General features: G+C 41.3%; 1 protein-coding gene across 3 annotated transcripts in view; it reads left to right on the forward strand.

Moving 5' to 3' along the window:
- LOC121283243 (Wilms tumor protein homolog) overlaps nt 1-16,183 on the forward strand; it is a 73,641-nt gene that overhangs the window by 37,292 nt on the left and 20,166 nt on the right. For all 3 annotated transcript variants that reach the window (XM_041197592.1, XM_041197593.1, XM_041197594.1), the window contains exons 4-5: nt 6,529-6,631; nt 12,343-12,493. In XM_041197592.1, the coding sequence (XP_041053526.1) occupies nt 6,529-6,631; nt 12,343-12,493 (254 nt within the window). The remainder of the gene's footprint in view (nt 1-6,528; nt 6,632-12,342; nt 12,494-16,183) is intronic.

Consider the following 16,183-nt stretch of genomic DNA (forward strand, 5'->3'; position numbering starts at 1 on the left):
CAAATCTATGTTATGGCACAGCAGATGGTAAATGCTGAGTTGCTCAAATCCCAGAAGGAAACTTGAAACAACTCAGCATTTACCATCGCTGTGCCATAACATAGGGGCTCATCTGGGACATATTTGAAATTCCTTGACTGGTTTGGAGTTATGAATCTTAAGGTTACGTGTACGAGAAACACTGTGAATTTCAGGAGTTGGGGAGAGGGTTTTTTTGAGTGATGAGACTGCAGTATGGCTTTAGCAGTTGCTAAGACCTGTTTGGGAGTTGAAGTTATAACTTTGGCTGGTTTACAAAAGGTACCTAAAGTTAAGTTAATGGAATTGGTGGATAAATTACAATTGGGGTTACCTGCAGAGGTGAAGAACACTGATATAATTTAAGATATAGAACAGCATTTAAAGTTGGAAGTGATACCTGACACTAGTGAGTCACAGCTGGAGGTTGTGAGACTTCAGTTACAAATGAAGAAGCTTGAACTTGAACAAGCCAATGAAATGAAAGCCTCAAGCTAGAGGCAGCAGAAAAAGGAACACTTAAAAGGGATAAAGACAAGAGAGAGAAAGAAAACAAGAAAGGGAAATAGAAATGGTGAGGTTAGAAAAGGAGAAAAGAGAAAGAGAGAGAGAGAGAGAGAATTCTAGATTAAAATGCAGGCAGTTAAAAAAGAGACAGCAGGAGGTGAGGAAGGACTTATTTCCAGACCAGGACCTAGTGGAGAGATGTTTAAATTTGTACATGCTCTTCCAAAGTTTGAGGAAAGAGATGTGGAAGTATACTTTATTTCACTTGAGAAGATAGCTAAACAAATGAAATGGCTACAGGAAAACTGGACATTGTTGTTACAATCCAGGTTGGTGGGTAGAGCACAGGAGGTTTATGCTTTACTGTTAGAAGAAATGTCGGTGAACTATGATGTGGTAAGAAAGGCTATTTTGAGTGCTTGTGAGTTGGTTCCTGAGGCATACAGGCAGAAAGTTAGGAATATGAGAAAACAGCTTGGGAAAACTTATAATGAGTTTGAAAGATTAAAACAAAGTAATTTTCATTTATGGGTGTTTTCGGATATAAGCATTAAAGATAGAGCCAACATAAGCAGCTCTTAGAGAGGTAATTCCTTTGGAAGAATTTAAAGATTCAATTTCTTCGGTAGTGAGAACTCATGTGGAGGAACAGAGGGTTGAAACGGTAAGACAAGCAGCAGAGATAGCTGATCATTGTGGGTTAGTTCATAGAGCTAAACCTTTTTATTGTCACCCTTCTAAATCAGAAAAGGATAGAAAGTAGGAAGGTGAAAGGAAGGTGGATAGTCAGGGAAGAGAAGGAATAGGTGGAAATTCCCAGGAAGTTTTTTCTTAGAATAAAAAGGAAGGTGCTGAGGGTAGAAGTGACAGTGATAGGTAAAGAAGTGGGAGTATGTTCACAATTTACCTAAGAGAAACCTGAGGAGTAGGTTGCTGAAATGTTTAAAGATTTTGTGTTTGAAGGGAAAGTCTTTCCATGTGTACAGAGCAGAGTAGGTAAAGATCTTAAAATCTTTAAAAGGCGTTAGTCAATCCTTAATGTTGTGGGATAGTGACATTTCTTGTTAAGAGGGGGTATTGCAGGAACAGGAGATGCTAAGCCTATTTCATTGTGGAATGTAAATTTAAAGAGTAAGTGGAACACAGGTGAGGTAATTGTTGGAGTAGTGGGAAAATTGCCCATTGCAGAGGTTCAATTTATTTTCGGTAATGATATAGCTGGATCACAGATGTGGGTGATAACTATGGTAGCTGAGCAGCCTGTAGAAGTGTTTTCAACAGAAGCATTGCAGACAGAGCATCCTGGATTGTTTCCAGATTGTGTGATAACGAGATCACAGGCTCATAGGTTGAAACAAGAAGAACAGGAAGTTCAAAGGCAGGGAGAAGGTATGGAAATCCAATTAGCTAACACCGTGTTTGATAAAAACAAAAAACTGCGGATGCTGGAAATCCAAAACAAAAACAGAATTACCTGGAAAAACTCAGCAGGTCTGGCAGCATCGGTGGAGAAGAAAAGAGTTGACGTTTTGAGTCCTCATGACCCTTCGACAGAACTGGGTGAATCCCAGGGAGGGTTGAAATATAAGCTGGTTTAAGGTGGTGGTGGTGGTGGCGGGTGGCGGGTGGGGGGGGGGGGGGGGGGGGTGGGGGGGGAGGGGGGTGTTGGTGGGGGGGGGGGGTGTGGATGGTGGGGGGGTGGGGGAATGCGGTTGGGTTGGGGGAGAGAGAAGTGGAGGGGGGTGGTGTGGTTGTAGGCAAAAGCAGTAATAGAAGATCATCAAAAGATGTCACAGACGGCAGAACAAAAGAACACATAGGTGTCAAAGTTGGTGACATTACCTAAACGAATGTGCTAATTAAGAATGGATGGTAGGGCACTCAAGGTATAGCTCTAGTGGGTGTGGGGGGAGCATAAAAGATTTAAAAATATTTAAAAATAATGGAAATAGGAGGGAAAAAGAAAAATCTATATAATTTATTGGAAAAAAAACAAAAGGAAGGGGGAAGAAACAGAAGGGGGGTGGGGATGGAGGAGGGAGGTCAAGACCTAAAGTTGTTGAATTCAGGAAGAAAGACTGGAGGACAATTCAGCTGAAGCGTTTAACTTGAGGTTAGTGGAATTACAGAAAAAAGATTTGCAGATAAAGTATTTATGTCAGAGAGCTTACTCGGAAACAGAGGCAAAATGTATTCCAGAATGTTATTACCTTAAAGGTAATGTTTTAATGAGAAAATGAAGGCCTTATGCTTCAGCAATTGAAAGCTGGAAGGAGGTGCATCAGATTGTAGTATCATTTGGATATAGAAATGAGATTCCGAAGATAGCTTATGAAATTCCAATAAGGGGCATTTAGGAATTAGAAAGACACATATAGACACAGGTACCACTATTTTACAATAAGTTCCAATAACATTATATCTTCCTGACAATCTACAACAAGAACTTCATCTTATTAAGTCCACTCTTCAATTTAATTAATTCCCTTGTCACATGATTAACACATGCCCACCAGTTACTCGATCTATAACAATTCCTTCCACTAAGATGAGTCGGCCTCAAGTTTTTTTTTATTGCATGCTAGGCAGCAACAAAGTACCAAGAGGGAATTCCATAACTTGTGCCAAAGCCTACATCATCACCATTGACATGGCTAAATTGGCTGGGGAATGTTGACATTGTAATTTACAATGATGAATGTTGACGCAAAAGAGTAACCAGAAATTGTGAAAGTAGGAAGTAAGGTTTCTGAAGAAGAATTACATGCATTAAGCAAGATTTTTAATAAAGTATCTAAAAAACTCTAATAAGGAATTCAGCAGAAACCTTTTCACCCAGAGAATGGTTAGAAAGTAGAGATTGCTACCACATGGAATAATTAAGGTAGTTAAGGTAAATAATATTTTAGACGAAGCTAGATAAACACATGAGGGAGAAAGGAATAGAGGGTTAAAGTGATAAGGTTAGATGAAGTAGGGCAGGATGAGGCTTGTGTGGAACATAAATAGCAACATAGACCAAATAGGCTGACTGGCCTCTTTCTGTGCTGTAAATTTTGTTTAGCCTGGTATGAACCAGTTGGTCTATGCACAATTCTCCTTGGGCCAAACACATTCGACAATCTGACTCCCTCTCTGCCTGCTCCTTGCTTGTCCCAAATTAAAGTCTGAGCTTATTCCAGGAGTCAAAATTATGAGGAGGTTCAATAGTTTAGGTCAGGGGAAATAGTTTCTAATGCTAGGAGATTCAGTAACCAGAGGGCACAGACCTCAGGTAATAGACAAAGGAAGCTGGAGTGGATGAGGAGAATTTATTTTATGCAGCAAGCTATATGATCTGGAATTGGAGATATACCGTAGATGTCAGTGTATAAGTCAACCTTAGACCCTTGAAAAATTCCTCCAAAAGTGGGGGAGCGACTCATACGCCGAGCATAAAAGTGAACTGTCAGCATGGGTGTGGATGGTCGCCATTTTGTTGTTCACTACGCGGGGTTTGTCCTGTGCGGGCATGTCTTAACTTCTGCACATCTTTGCATCTTCACAACATAGCCGATATCACCTGCTTGATCCCTTGCACCCAATTATAAGGTACTGGTAAGCAAAACGTTCATTTGTGGGGTGAAAAATTGAGGCTGAATACTAATGTGAATGTAACATGTCATGGCTGAAAAGGGGGTCAACTTATATGCCAAGTATATTCAAAAACATGATTTTTGGGGCCAGAAAAATGGAGTTATCTTATACACCAGGTCATCTCATACGGTACTTGAAGCATTAAATTTGCAAGACTACAAGGAAAGAGTGGGGCAGTGAGACTAATTGAAGAGCTCTTTCAAAGAGTCAGCATAGGCCCAGTGGGCTAAATGGCCTCCTCCTGGTGCTGTATGGCTCTATGATCTAGCTTGTGAATCTACCAAGGCCAGTAAACCTTACTTTGATTGTACACATGTAACTGGTCAAAGGAGTGAGTAATATACTTATGTCATGGTAAGGTTACTGCTTTCAAAGAAAGAAAATTAGTCCAGACAGATTATATTACATGCATAAATAGATGGATGAAGCTCTGTGACAGCCCATCATTTAATTCATATTTAAAAATCCTTGGGGATTAGAATCAATAGCTGATTATAACTCACGTTCACTTTTAATGCATGATGCAGAGCCTGGAATGATTCTGACAGCAGTAGATTTAGAGGGTGATGCAAGCTGCATGTCTGTGAATGTTACTGCTTAAATGAGAAGTGCCTGAACCTATACAGTGATTGCAAACTTCTGGCTAGAGAACAGCTGTTTTCATAAGTCAGATTTTCCCTCTCTAAAATAAAAATGCTACTTATTGTTAACGTTTTCAGTTCCTACGGCTTTTCAAACTGTTTGCTGTCAATTTTTTATGCAATGTGAAATGGTTGTTTTCAGCAGTTTTGATCACTGCTGTGATTTGTTAGGTGTGATGGGTTAATCCGATGTGAATTATGTATCTTCACTAATAGAAAAGATTGTCAGGCCTGCAATGTTGAAGGAGGACTGAATAAGTACTGAGCTTCCCGTTTTTAGAACATCAGTGGTCCTAAGAGTTTCCTCTGTGTGTTTTGTACAACACCCTTAGCCTGTTCTTTACACAGCACCCAGAGGAAATCTATCCCATTGTGGAGGCAGAACTTAATGCTGCATGTAGTCATGCTATGCCAGACCTGGTCTTCCACTGCATACCTCCCTCTACCCACTCCCCATCCCCCCATCTCTCCTCCCAACTCCCCCAACTTGGAGAACACATCAAACAAGGAAGAGATATTGAAGAACACTTGATTAAGGAGCTGTAGTATTAAAGCAGCCCCTCTCTTCTTGTTCACCCATTCATTCTGCTAAAAAATGGTGCAAATGTAGCCACCACAAATGGGATAGGTGCACAAGGAAATGGTAATGAAAAACATGTTCTCAAAAAATTGAAGGATAACAGAAAGACTTGCATTTATATGGCTCCTTTTATGAGTTCAGGGCATCCCAATGCACTATACAGCCACTGTGCACATATTTGATGTTTAGTCTCTGTTGTAGGAAACGCAGCAGCCAATTTGCACACAGCAAGACCCCACAAAAGGGCATTACAATATTGACCAGGTAATCTGTTTATTTATGTTGGCTGAGTGATAAATATTAGTCAGGACACCAGGGAGAATTCGCCGATTTTCTTTGAAACAGTGTTATGGGATCTTTTACGTCCACCTGAGAAGGTGGAAGGGGCCTTGGTTTAACATCTCATCCAAAAGACAGCACTGGAATGCCAAAACAGATTTTGTGCTTAAGTTGTTGATGAAGGTTTGAACCCACAACCCTCTCATGCTATCCACTGACGCATAGGTGACAACTAAGGCAATTGAAACCTATCAAAGGTTTTTTAATAAAGTTGTGTGTATCACAAGTAATCCATCATATTCCTAGAATTAAAAACAAATAGCGTCTACTTGGGTATGGTAGAATAGTGGCTAAAGTACTGGAATAGTATCCCAAAGTACTGGGAGTTCAAATCTCATGGTAAGCAAGTGATGAAATCAAATCCAATAAATCTAATAGTTTACGCACTGGCACCTGGAATTTTTGTAAAATCTTGTGTGCTGCATTGACGTAAAAGATCCCATGGCACTATTAGAAAAAGAGTTAGGGAGTTCTCCCTGGTGCCCTGGCCAATATTTATCCTGCAACCAATATCCCTGAAACAGATTATCTGGTCAATTATCACATTACTGTTTGTGGAAGCTTGCTGTGTGCCAGTTGGCTGTCACATTTCCCTACAGAACAACAGTGACTACACCTAAAAAAAAAAATGTATCATTGGCCAAAAAATACTTTGGGATGCCCTGAGGTAAAAATAGAATTTTTTTTTCTTTTAGTGTTGCATGTTCAGTTGTTAAGGTAATAAATGCCTGTGAGCTTTTAAACACAAAATCCAGTAAATGGAAAACATGTCTATTGACAACTGTTCTGTTCTTATTGCCCTTACAGCCACACAACAGGTTACGAGACTGACAATCACAATGCTCCAATGTTGTACAGCTGCAGCACGCAGTACAGAATACATACGCACGGGGTGTTCAGAGGGCTTCAGGTGAGAAATGCCAATGTTCCTTTTTTCTGCATGTGTGTCTGTTACGGTCTTTCCAGAAAGTAAAACCTTTGCACCTGACCCTGGAAAAGCTGATTGTGGGCGGTCTGAAAGAAGACTGGACTACAAGGACCACTTGTGTATACAGATGGTTCTAATTTGGGACTTTCTCAACACTACAGGAGCAGGGGAAAGGAGGTTCTGTTTTGTATCAACAGATTTTTAAAAATGTGGATTCGACACTCATTCTATCATTTGCTTAAGACAGCCTGGACACCAATCAAGGTGGCAGCAATTTAAAGATTTGCCTTCAGCCCTGCCTGCTGCATATTTTTGAGGAATTGGCAGAATAGTTTCAATCAGTACTGATTTTATCTGCATTTGTAGGACCTGATATTAATCATTATAATATCTTATCAGTGAAACCTTGCTCTCTGATATATCAGACCCACTGATAAAATGTGTTATTTATGGTTTCCTCTCTCACAGGGGCATCATGATTAATGCCTTCATTCTATAACATGCTGCTATCTGTGTACTCTTTCTTTCAATGGAAACTGAAAACACAAACAGTTTGACCCTACTGACGCTATAGAATTTCCTTCTACACTTTCCCAAACAGTTAGTGTATCAGGTCTCACAATGATTTCTATGAATATGAAAATTTTAGCAGCACTTAATAAATTAGAATCATTCAGGTTATGTACGGCAAGGTAATAATTTGTTGTAAAGTTGTGTTCTTCTTTAAAACAGACGCTTTATTCTTTGGAACAAAGGACACTGAGGGGAGATTTAATTGAAGTGCATAAAATTAACGGGAACTAGTTAGTTCTTTTTACTTGTTCATGGGATGTGGGCATCGCTGGCTAGACCAGCATATATATACTATCCCTAACTGCCCTTGAGAAGGTAGTGGTGAATTGCTTTCTTGAACTGCTGCAGTAGGTATACTCACATTGCTGTTAGGGAGGGAGTTCCAGGATTTTGATCCAGCGACGGTGAAGGATCGGCATATATTTCCAAGTCAGGATGATGAATGGCTTGGAGGGGAACTTCCAGATGGTGGTGTTCCCATGTGCCTGCTGCCCTTATTCTTCTAGATAGCAGCGGTCATGGGTTTGGAAGGTGCTGTCTAGGTGAGTTCCTGCAGTGCCGCATGGATGGTACACACTGCTGCCACTGTGCGTCGGTGGTGGAAGCAGTTAATGTTTGTGAATAGGGAGCCAATCAAGCAGGCTGCTTTGTCCTGGGATGGTGTCAAGCTTTTTGAGTGTTGTGGGAGCTGCCCTCATCCAGGCAAGTGGGAAGTATTCCATCCCACTCCTGACATGTGCCTTGTAGATGATGGACAGGCTTTGGGGAATCAAGTGAGTTACTTGTCGCAGGATTCCTAGCCCCTGACCCGCTCTTGTAGCCACAGTATTTCTTTGGCTAGTCCAGTTTAGTTTCTGGTCAATGGTAACCCCCAGGATGTTGATAGTGGGGGACTCAGGGATGGTAATGCCATTGAATGTCAAGAGGCGATAATTAGATTCCCTCTTGTTGGAAATGATCATTGCCTGGCACTTGTGTGGCATGAATGTTACTTGCCACTTGTCAGCCCAGACCTGGATATTGTCCAGGTCTCGCTGCATTTGGACATGGACTGCTTCAGTATCTGAGGGGTTGCAAATGGCTCTGAACATTGTGCAATCATCAGTAAACATCCCCACTTCTGACCTTATGATGGAAGGAAGGTCATTGATGAAGCAGCTGAAGGTGGTTGGGCCTAGGACACTACCCTGAGGAACTCCTGCAATGTTGTCCTGGAACTGAGATGATTGACCTCCAACAATGACAACCATCTTCCTTTGTGCTAGGTATGGATAGGACAGTGGATAGGAAGGACCTATTTGCATTAGCAGTGAGGTCAATAACCAGGACGGCATAGATTTAAAGTAATTGGTAAAAGGATTAGAGGGGGCGAGCTGAGGAGTAATTTTGTCACCCAGAGAAGTCACTGTCTGAAAGATCACGTTTAAAAATACTTGGATATGCACTTGAGGTGCAGTAACTTACAGGGTTACAGACCAAAAGCTGCAAGGTGAGATTAGGTTTGATAACTCTTTCTTGGCAGCCATGGACACGCTGGGCCAAATGGCCCCCTCCTGCTTTTAAATAGTGTTGCAAACAAAAAGCAAAACACCTCTCCTTCAGTTCTCATCCATCATTCCTTTTAGTTATTTCTCACCCCCTCTTTATACCCTCCCATTGAATGTGCTACGTTCCAACCAAAGATGAAGCCAGATGTTTTGGTCTCAGAAAGTTGACAGGTCCTCCAGATTTTCCTCCTCTTGCCTAAGGTTAGCACCTCAGTGTGTGGAGAGCTGTGGGCTTGAACCTTCTGCTTTATCCCACACTCCTCAGGTTATCCAACACACTGTGTTTGAGTTTCTATTGCAAGTTCTGCATGCGGTGAAGCCATCATATTGTCACTCTCAACTGACCAGTAAACCAGTGAATGTCTCAGGGCCTTGCTCAGCTAGAAGAACTACTGTGGCTTTTGTTTGTAATAACAAACCCAAACAGTAGATAAACCTGGACATGTTATGTTACAGAATTACCAGTGGTAGGAGGCATAGGTACTGAATGGCAGGTGTTACCTATCCACATGAATAGAAGCACTGATGCACTTTAGGTTTTACTTCTAGTCATTACAAATGTCACAAGTGTATTACTACATTATGACAACACAAAAGAAGTATAAAATATGGGGAATTAAATTCAATGTGGAAAAATGTAACATCATGCGAATCAACAATACTTGGAGTCCATCAGCATCCAACTACACAATGCACGATTCCTCCCTTAAAATTACTAAAGAATGCCATTACCGAGGAATCCACATCCAAAATAACTTACAGTGGAATGTACAAATTCAACACGCAGCCATCCAAAAAGCTTGTGTTCATGAAATGGAACTTCCATCTCTCTTCAACTATAGTAAAAAAATTGCTGTAGCATACATTGATTGAACCATACTTGGATTATGGTGTAGCTGCTTGGGACCCGTATATTGCTTATACATTACCCTTCTTGAGAAAGTTCAAAGCCAAGCAGCTTGTTTTGTTACAAGCAATTACACACAAGATTCTAATGTCTTCCAGTTGGTCATGTTACTAGACTGCCACACCCTCCAGAATTGAAGAAAAGCCATCATATTGAAGAAAAGGTTGATCTGCCTCAATAAATTTTGAATGAATAATTACATTTTCCTGAGCAGTACATTAAGCCCAAAAGTGACTGAGCTCAAAGGTTTTATAAACAACAACGTCAACTGTGTACACCCCAGCTTGCTGCTTTTGCTAACTCCTTTTTCCCTGGAACGTAACATAAGAAAAGGAGTGAGCCAATTAAGGACTGGAACAATCTTCCACAAAGTTTAATCCCCAACCTCCTGAAGGATTCATTTACAGAAAATCTGTTGAATTTTTTAAATTAACGTGAATGTTAATGCAACGAAACTCCAAAACTTGCCGCGCTCCTAGCCAAGCTGTTCCAGTACAGCTACAACACAGACATCTACCCGGTAATGCCCAAGTATGTCCTGTACACAAAAAGCAGGAAAAATCCACATGGGCCAATTACCTCCCCTTCAGTCTACTCTCAATCACCAGCAAAGTGATGGAGTGTTGTTGACAGTGCTGTTAAGTGACAGAGCTGTTAAGTAACTGAGAGTAATAACCTGCTCACTGATGCTCAGTTTGGGTTCCACCACAGCCTCTCAACTTTTGAACTCATTACAGACTTAGTCCCAACATGGACAAAAGAGCTGAACTCAAGAGGTGAGGTGAGAGTGACTGCCCTTGACATCAATCTAGCATGTAACCAAGTGTTGCATCAAGGAATCTTAGCAATACTGAAGTCAATGAGAATTGGTGAAAACTCTCTACTGGTTGGAGTCATACCTAGCACAAAGGAAGATGGTTGTGGCTGTTGGAGGTCAGTCATCTCAGAGACAGGACATCGCTCTAGGAGTCCTAGGGCCAACTACCTCAGCTGTTTCATCAATGACCTTCCCTCCATCATAAGATCAAAAGTGGAGATGTTTGCAGATGTTTGCACAATATTCAGCACCATTTGCGACTCCTTAGATACCAAAGCAGCCTGTGCCCTTATGCAACAAAACTTGGACAATATTCAGGCTTGGGCTAATAGGTGGCAAGTAACATTTGTGCCACACAAGTGCCAGGCAATGACCATGTCCAACAAGCGAGAACCTAACCATCTCCCCTTGACATTCAATAGCATTACCATTGCTGAATCCCCCCATTATCAACATGTTGGGGGTTACCATTGACCAGAAACTGAACTGGACCAGCCAATAAGATACTATGGCTAAAAGAGCAGGTCAGAGGCTGGGAATTCTGTGCTGCATAACTCACCTCCTGACTCCCAAAGCCTGTCCACCATCTACAAGGCACAAGTCAGGAGTGTGATGGAACACTCTCCACTTGCCTGAATGAGTGCAGCTCCAAAAATAGTCAAGAAGCTTGACGCCATCCAGGTCAAAGCAGCCAGCTTGATTGGTATTCCATCCACCACCTTCAACATTTATTCCCCCCATCACCACGCACAGTGACAGCAGTGTACCGTCTACAAGATGCACTGCAGCAAGTCACCAAGGCTCCTTTGACAGCACCTCCAAACCTGTGACCTCTACCACCTAGAAGGACAAGGGCAGCAGATGCATGGGAACACCACCACCTGCACGTTCCCCTCCAAACCACGCGCCATCCTGGCTTGGAACTATATTGATGTTCCTTCACTGTCACTGGGTCAAAATCCTGGAATTCCCTGCTTAACAGCACTGTGGGTGTATCTGCATCACATGGGCTGCAGAACTTCAAGAAGACAGCTCACCACTGCCTTCTCAAGGGCAATCAGGGATGGGCAATAAATGCTGTCCAAGTCAGTGATGTCCACATCTCATGAACGAATGAACAAGTGAAAAAATGATTATTGACTGCACTCATTGTGCACCTCCTGTGAAAATTCCCTAGTGGAAGACTATGGAGGGAAATTTTACCAAGTACCAAAAACAGATGTCTCAATAACTCTAGTATATGTAGCTATATATAAATCTGCAGAAGTAGATTTCAGTTATGTGTGAGACCGGAGAAGTTGAGTTAATTCTCCTTAGAGCAGAGTAGATTAAGGAGAGATTTGATAGAGGTGTTAAGAGAAACTATTTCCACTTACAGGGGGGTCCATAACCAGATGGGAAATGAGGAGAAAAACCTTTACACAGCAACTTGTTGTGTCTGGAGCATATTGCCTGAAGTGACATTGGAAGCAGATTCAATAGAATCCCCATGGGAACTGGACAAATACTTGAAGGAAAAATACGCGGGATTATGGAGAAAAAGCAGGGGGAGTGGGATAGATCGGATACCTCTTTCAAAAAGGTGGCACAGGCACAATGGGCCAAATGGCCTCCCTGTGCACTGTAAGATTCTCCGAATCTATGAGAAAGGGTTGGTCATGCCCCAAGTGAATCTTTGCTTCAACCATAATAGAAATAGAAGTTAGATTAGTGGTTTGGAATTCTGTGATATGTAGATTATGATGCAAAATTATACCATAATTGATTTTAGTTTGAATGTAAAGATGAGGTGAAAAATTGTTAGCTTCACCAATGCTGGTCTAACCTTGGTATATGTTTATTGTTTCAGGATGTTCGGAGGGTCCCGGGAGTGGCACCCACTATTGTCAGAGCAAATACAGAAGCCAACGAAAAGCGTCCATTCATGTGTCCCTACCCTGGGTGTAACAAACGCTACTTCAAGCTCTCTCACCTTCAGATGCATAGCAGAAAACATACAGGTATTGGCAGCGTGGCGTTAGCATATTGAGCCGATTTCTATAATTTACCCGGCACTAAAACACACTGAATTAATAAGTTGTGGAGATCATTTGTGGCAAATGCACCAAAAAGTGATTGGACTTTCCCTCCTGCCCCATCATCACCGTCCCCAAGAAAATTGGGGGATAGAGTCCTGGAGAGGACACAAAATCTGGAGCAAGAGAAGATGGAGCTGGTAATTTGAGAAGGAGTTTAGTTACATTCCATTTGGACAGTGGGACTGGCTCTTTAAGCTATGATCGGGGACCATGTAGGTGGATGTGCTGCCTATCACTCCCATATTTGAAAGGCTTTAGTGGATGCCTGCTGGCCTAATGTGAAGCAGGCCAGCACCATACAATCCTGGTAGCCTCTTCACTGAAATGTAAGTGCAATTGGCTGCACGTTCCTTTGGTTGGAAACCCAAAGCTCAACACTGATTCACTTTGGGGGGGGCAGAAGAATTTCTGAACATCAATTCTATATTTGCCTGATTGGAAGCTGCGTCCCTGCAGCCACAGTACTGTTTAAAGGAACCATAGAAAAGTTATGGGGCAGAAAGTGGCTATTCAGCCCATCAGTTTTAACCACCAATTTAGGCAGATGCCCACCACCCTTTGAGTGAAAAAGATTTTCCTTGTGTCCCCTCTAATCCTTTTACCAATCACCTTAAATCTATGCCCCCAGGTAATTGACCTCTCAGCTAGAGGAAACAGATCTTTCCTGTTTTCCCTATCTAGGCCCCTCATAATTTTGTATGCATCAATTAGCTGACCCCTCAGCCTCCTCTGTTCTAGGGAAAACAACTCTAGCCTATTCAATCTTTCTTCATAGCTGCAATTTTCAAGTCCTGGCTATATTCTTGTAAATCTTCTCTGTACTCTCTTCAGAGCAATTATGTCCTTCCAGTAATGTGGTGACCAGAACCACAAAATTCCAGCTGTGGCCTAACCAGCATTTTATACAGTTCCAGCATTACATCCTTGCTTTTGTATTCAATCCCTCATTCAAAAAAGGAAAGCATTCCATATACTTTCTTTACCACTTTATCCACCTGTCCTGCCACCTTCAGGGACTTGTGGACATGCACACCAAGGTCTCTCACTTCCTCAACCCCTCTCAATATCCTCCCATTTATTGAGTATTCCCTTGCTTTGTTTGCCCTCCCAAAATGAATTCCCTTACGCTTCTCTCGATTGAATTCCATTTGCCACTTTTCCTCCCACTCAACCGAACCATTGATATAATTCTGGAGACAACAGCTATCTCTTCACTATCAACTACACGGCCAATTTTTGTGTCATCTGCAAATTTCCCAGTCATAACTCCCACATTTAAGTCCAAATCATTAATATATACAACAAACAGCAAGGGACCCAACACTGAGCCCTGTGGAATGCCACTGGAAACTGCTTTCTACTGGCAAAAACATCCATTGACCATTACCCTTTGTTTCCTGTCACTAGTGTTCTGCATCTATCTGTTAATGTCATTTAAACTCTCTGCCTCCTTTATAGGCTCAAGCCTAGGTTTCTTCAACCTCTCCTTGTGATCCAGTCCTAGTGATCCAGTGCTAGTGATCCATCTGGTGACTCATCGCTGCATGAATTTGATAACTCCCCAGCCTCTCAGTAGCTAGAAGTGGACATAGTATTAACTGTGGCTTAAGTGGTAGCACCTTCACTTCTGAGTCAGAATGCTGTGGTTTCAAGTCCAACTCCAGTGATTTGAATGCAACTAGGAAATCTAGGTTGACACTTCAGGCAGTACTAAGGGAATCCTGCACTGTTGAATAAGAAGTTAAACCAAAATCCCATCTGCTCTCTTGAGTAGATGTGAAAGATCCCAAGGCATTATTTTAAAGAAGGTTAAGGGAGCTTTCCCCAGGGTCCTGGCCAGTATTTATCCTTCAATGACATCACTAAAAACAGATTATTTTAGCCGTTGCTCTTTGTGAGAGCTTGCAAACTGACTGCTGCAATTTGCCTACATTACAACATTACAACTTCAAAAGTACTTCATGGCTGTAAAGTGCTTTGGGACATTCTTGTGTAAAGCACTATATAAATGCAAGTCCTTTATTTTCAGTACTCAAGATGTGTTCTGACCGACACACGCACAGTTTGAACATCAAACTAAAAGCAAAATACTGCAGATGCTAGAAACCTGAAATAAAGAAAGGACATGCTGGAAAAGCTCAGCAGGTCTGGCAGCATCTGTGGAGAGAGAAACAGTTAATGTTTCGAGTCCACATGACTCTTCTTCAGATGTTAACTCTGTTCAAACATTAACTCTGTTTCTCTCTCCACAATGTTGCCAGACCTGCTGAGATTTTTCCAGAATTTTCTGTTTTTATTACAGTTTGGACATGACTCGATTGCTCTTCTACATTGATTGGAGATGTTGAACATCAGGCCTTCAAAAATTCCAGTATCTCTTTCGGCTTTTCCCTTGACTATTTCAACTTAATTTATGGAGTGCTTGTACTGCTCATTCATTTTTCCTACAAGCACTAGTACATATTAAATTTATCTGTCATTTACATATATTGTGTGGCCAATTTAGAAGTTTCCAGGCTGCTTCCTAATCTAGTATCATCCTTGAATTTTACCAGTTTATTTCCAATTAGAAATTGGGAACAGTAGGAATAACAAAAAAAAACAATTCCTGGCACTCCACTCAGCATCCAACCCTCCCCCCCCAACCCCCCACAATCCCTCACAAAAACATTTGATGTAATTTATAACACTTGTTTGGGGGATCACCAATAAAAATAAAAATCATATTTCCATAAATACGGCATCTCAAGGACAAGGTGACATCAAAAACAACTTCAGCTGATATTCCTGGGCTGCAACACTCAAAGTTGTAAATCTACCCTAGTGTTCTAAGTAGAATATGTTATGGTAATACGATAAATATCTCCACAAATAATTCATGAGTGACAAAGGTAGAAATGAGTTATAGTTGCCTCATGAATGGAGGTATTTATCCAGGATTGTTTCCAGCATATGGGAGATTTGGGACATATTACCTTGAAATCAAATTTCCTATTTGAAAGCTCGCCAAATGTCTAAAAAACGTATGTCCATTAATGGTTTAAATGCCTGGCAATTATAAAATCCCAAACTCCTACCCCAAAGGAAGCTTTATTTATCGTATTATATGGCTGGCCAAGTTCTGTCCTCTATGTACTTGGTGCAGGAGGACACATATAATGTTTCTTTTTTAATTGGTGAAGCACTGTCTTGCTGTAAGCAGCAACTTAAATCTAAATTCACAATCATACAGAAGAGGATCAAATGATATTCTGTCCTAATGAGCACCATTTTCTCAATGAGAGTCAATGACTGCAGTCATGATGAATACTGGGAAGAGTAGAAGAACACTCAGTAACTGGAAATAAGAACTTGAGTGAAAACTCAAAAGGAATAACTTTGCTGACAAGCTGAAAATACTATATTTATCGATTTGTAAGGAAATTATCTGGGGGCGAGGGGGTGTGTAACACACATTCAAGTGACGGTGATATTCATAAACCCTTCTTTGCACTTTTTAAAAATGTAATTCTTCTATCCACCATGTGTAGTGAAATCACAAACACATTTATAAACGCATTTACGATTTCATTGTGCAGTGCACCGTTAAGCATGTGATTTATGATGTCATCT

The sequence above is a fragment of the Carcharodon carcharias genome, chromosome 10 (genome assembly GCF_017639515.1).
Source record: "Carcharodon carcharias isolate sCarCar2 chromosome 10, sCarCar2.pri, whole genome shotgun sequence".
In the NCBI taxonomy this organism is placed as follows: Eukaryota; Metazoa; Chordata; class Chondrichthyes; order Lamniformes; family Lamnidae; genus Carcharodon; species Carcharodon carcharias.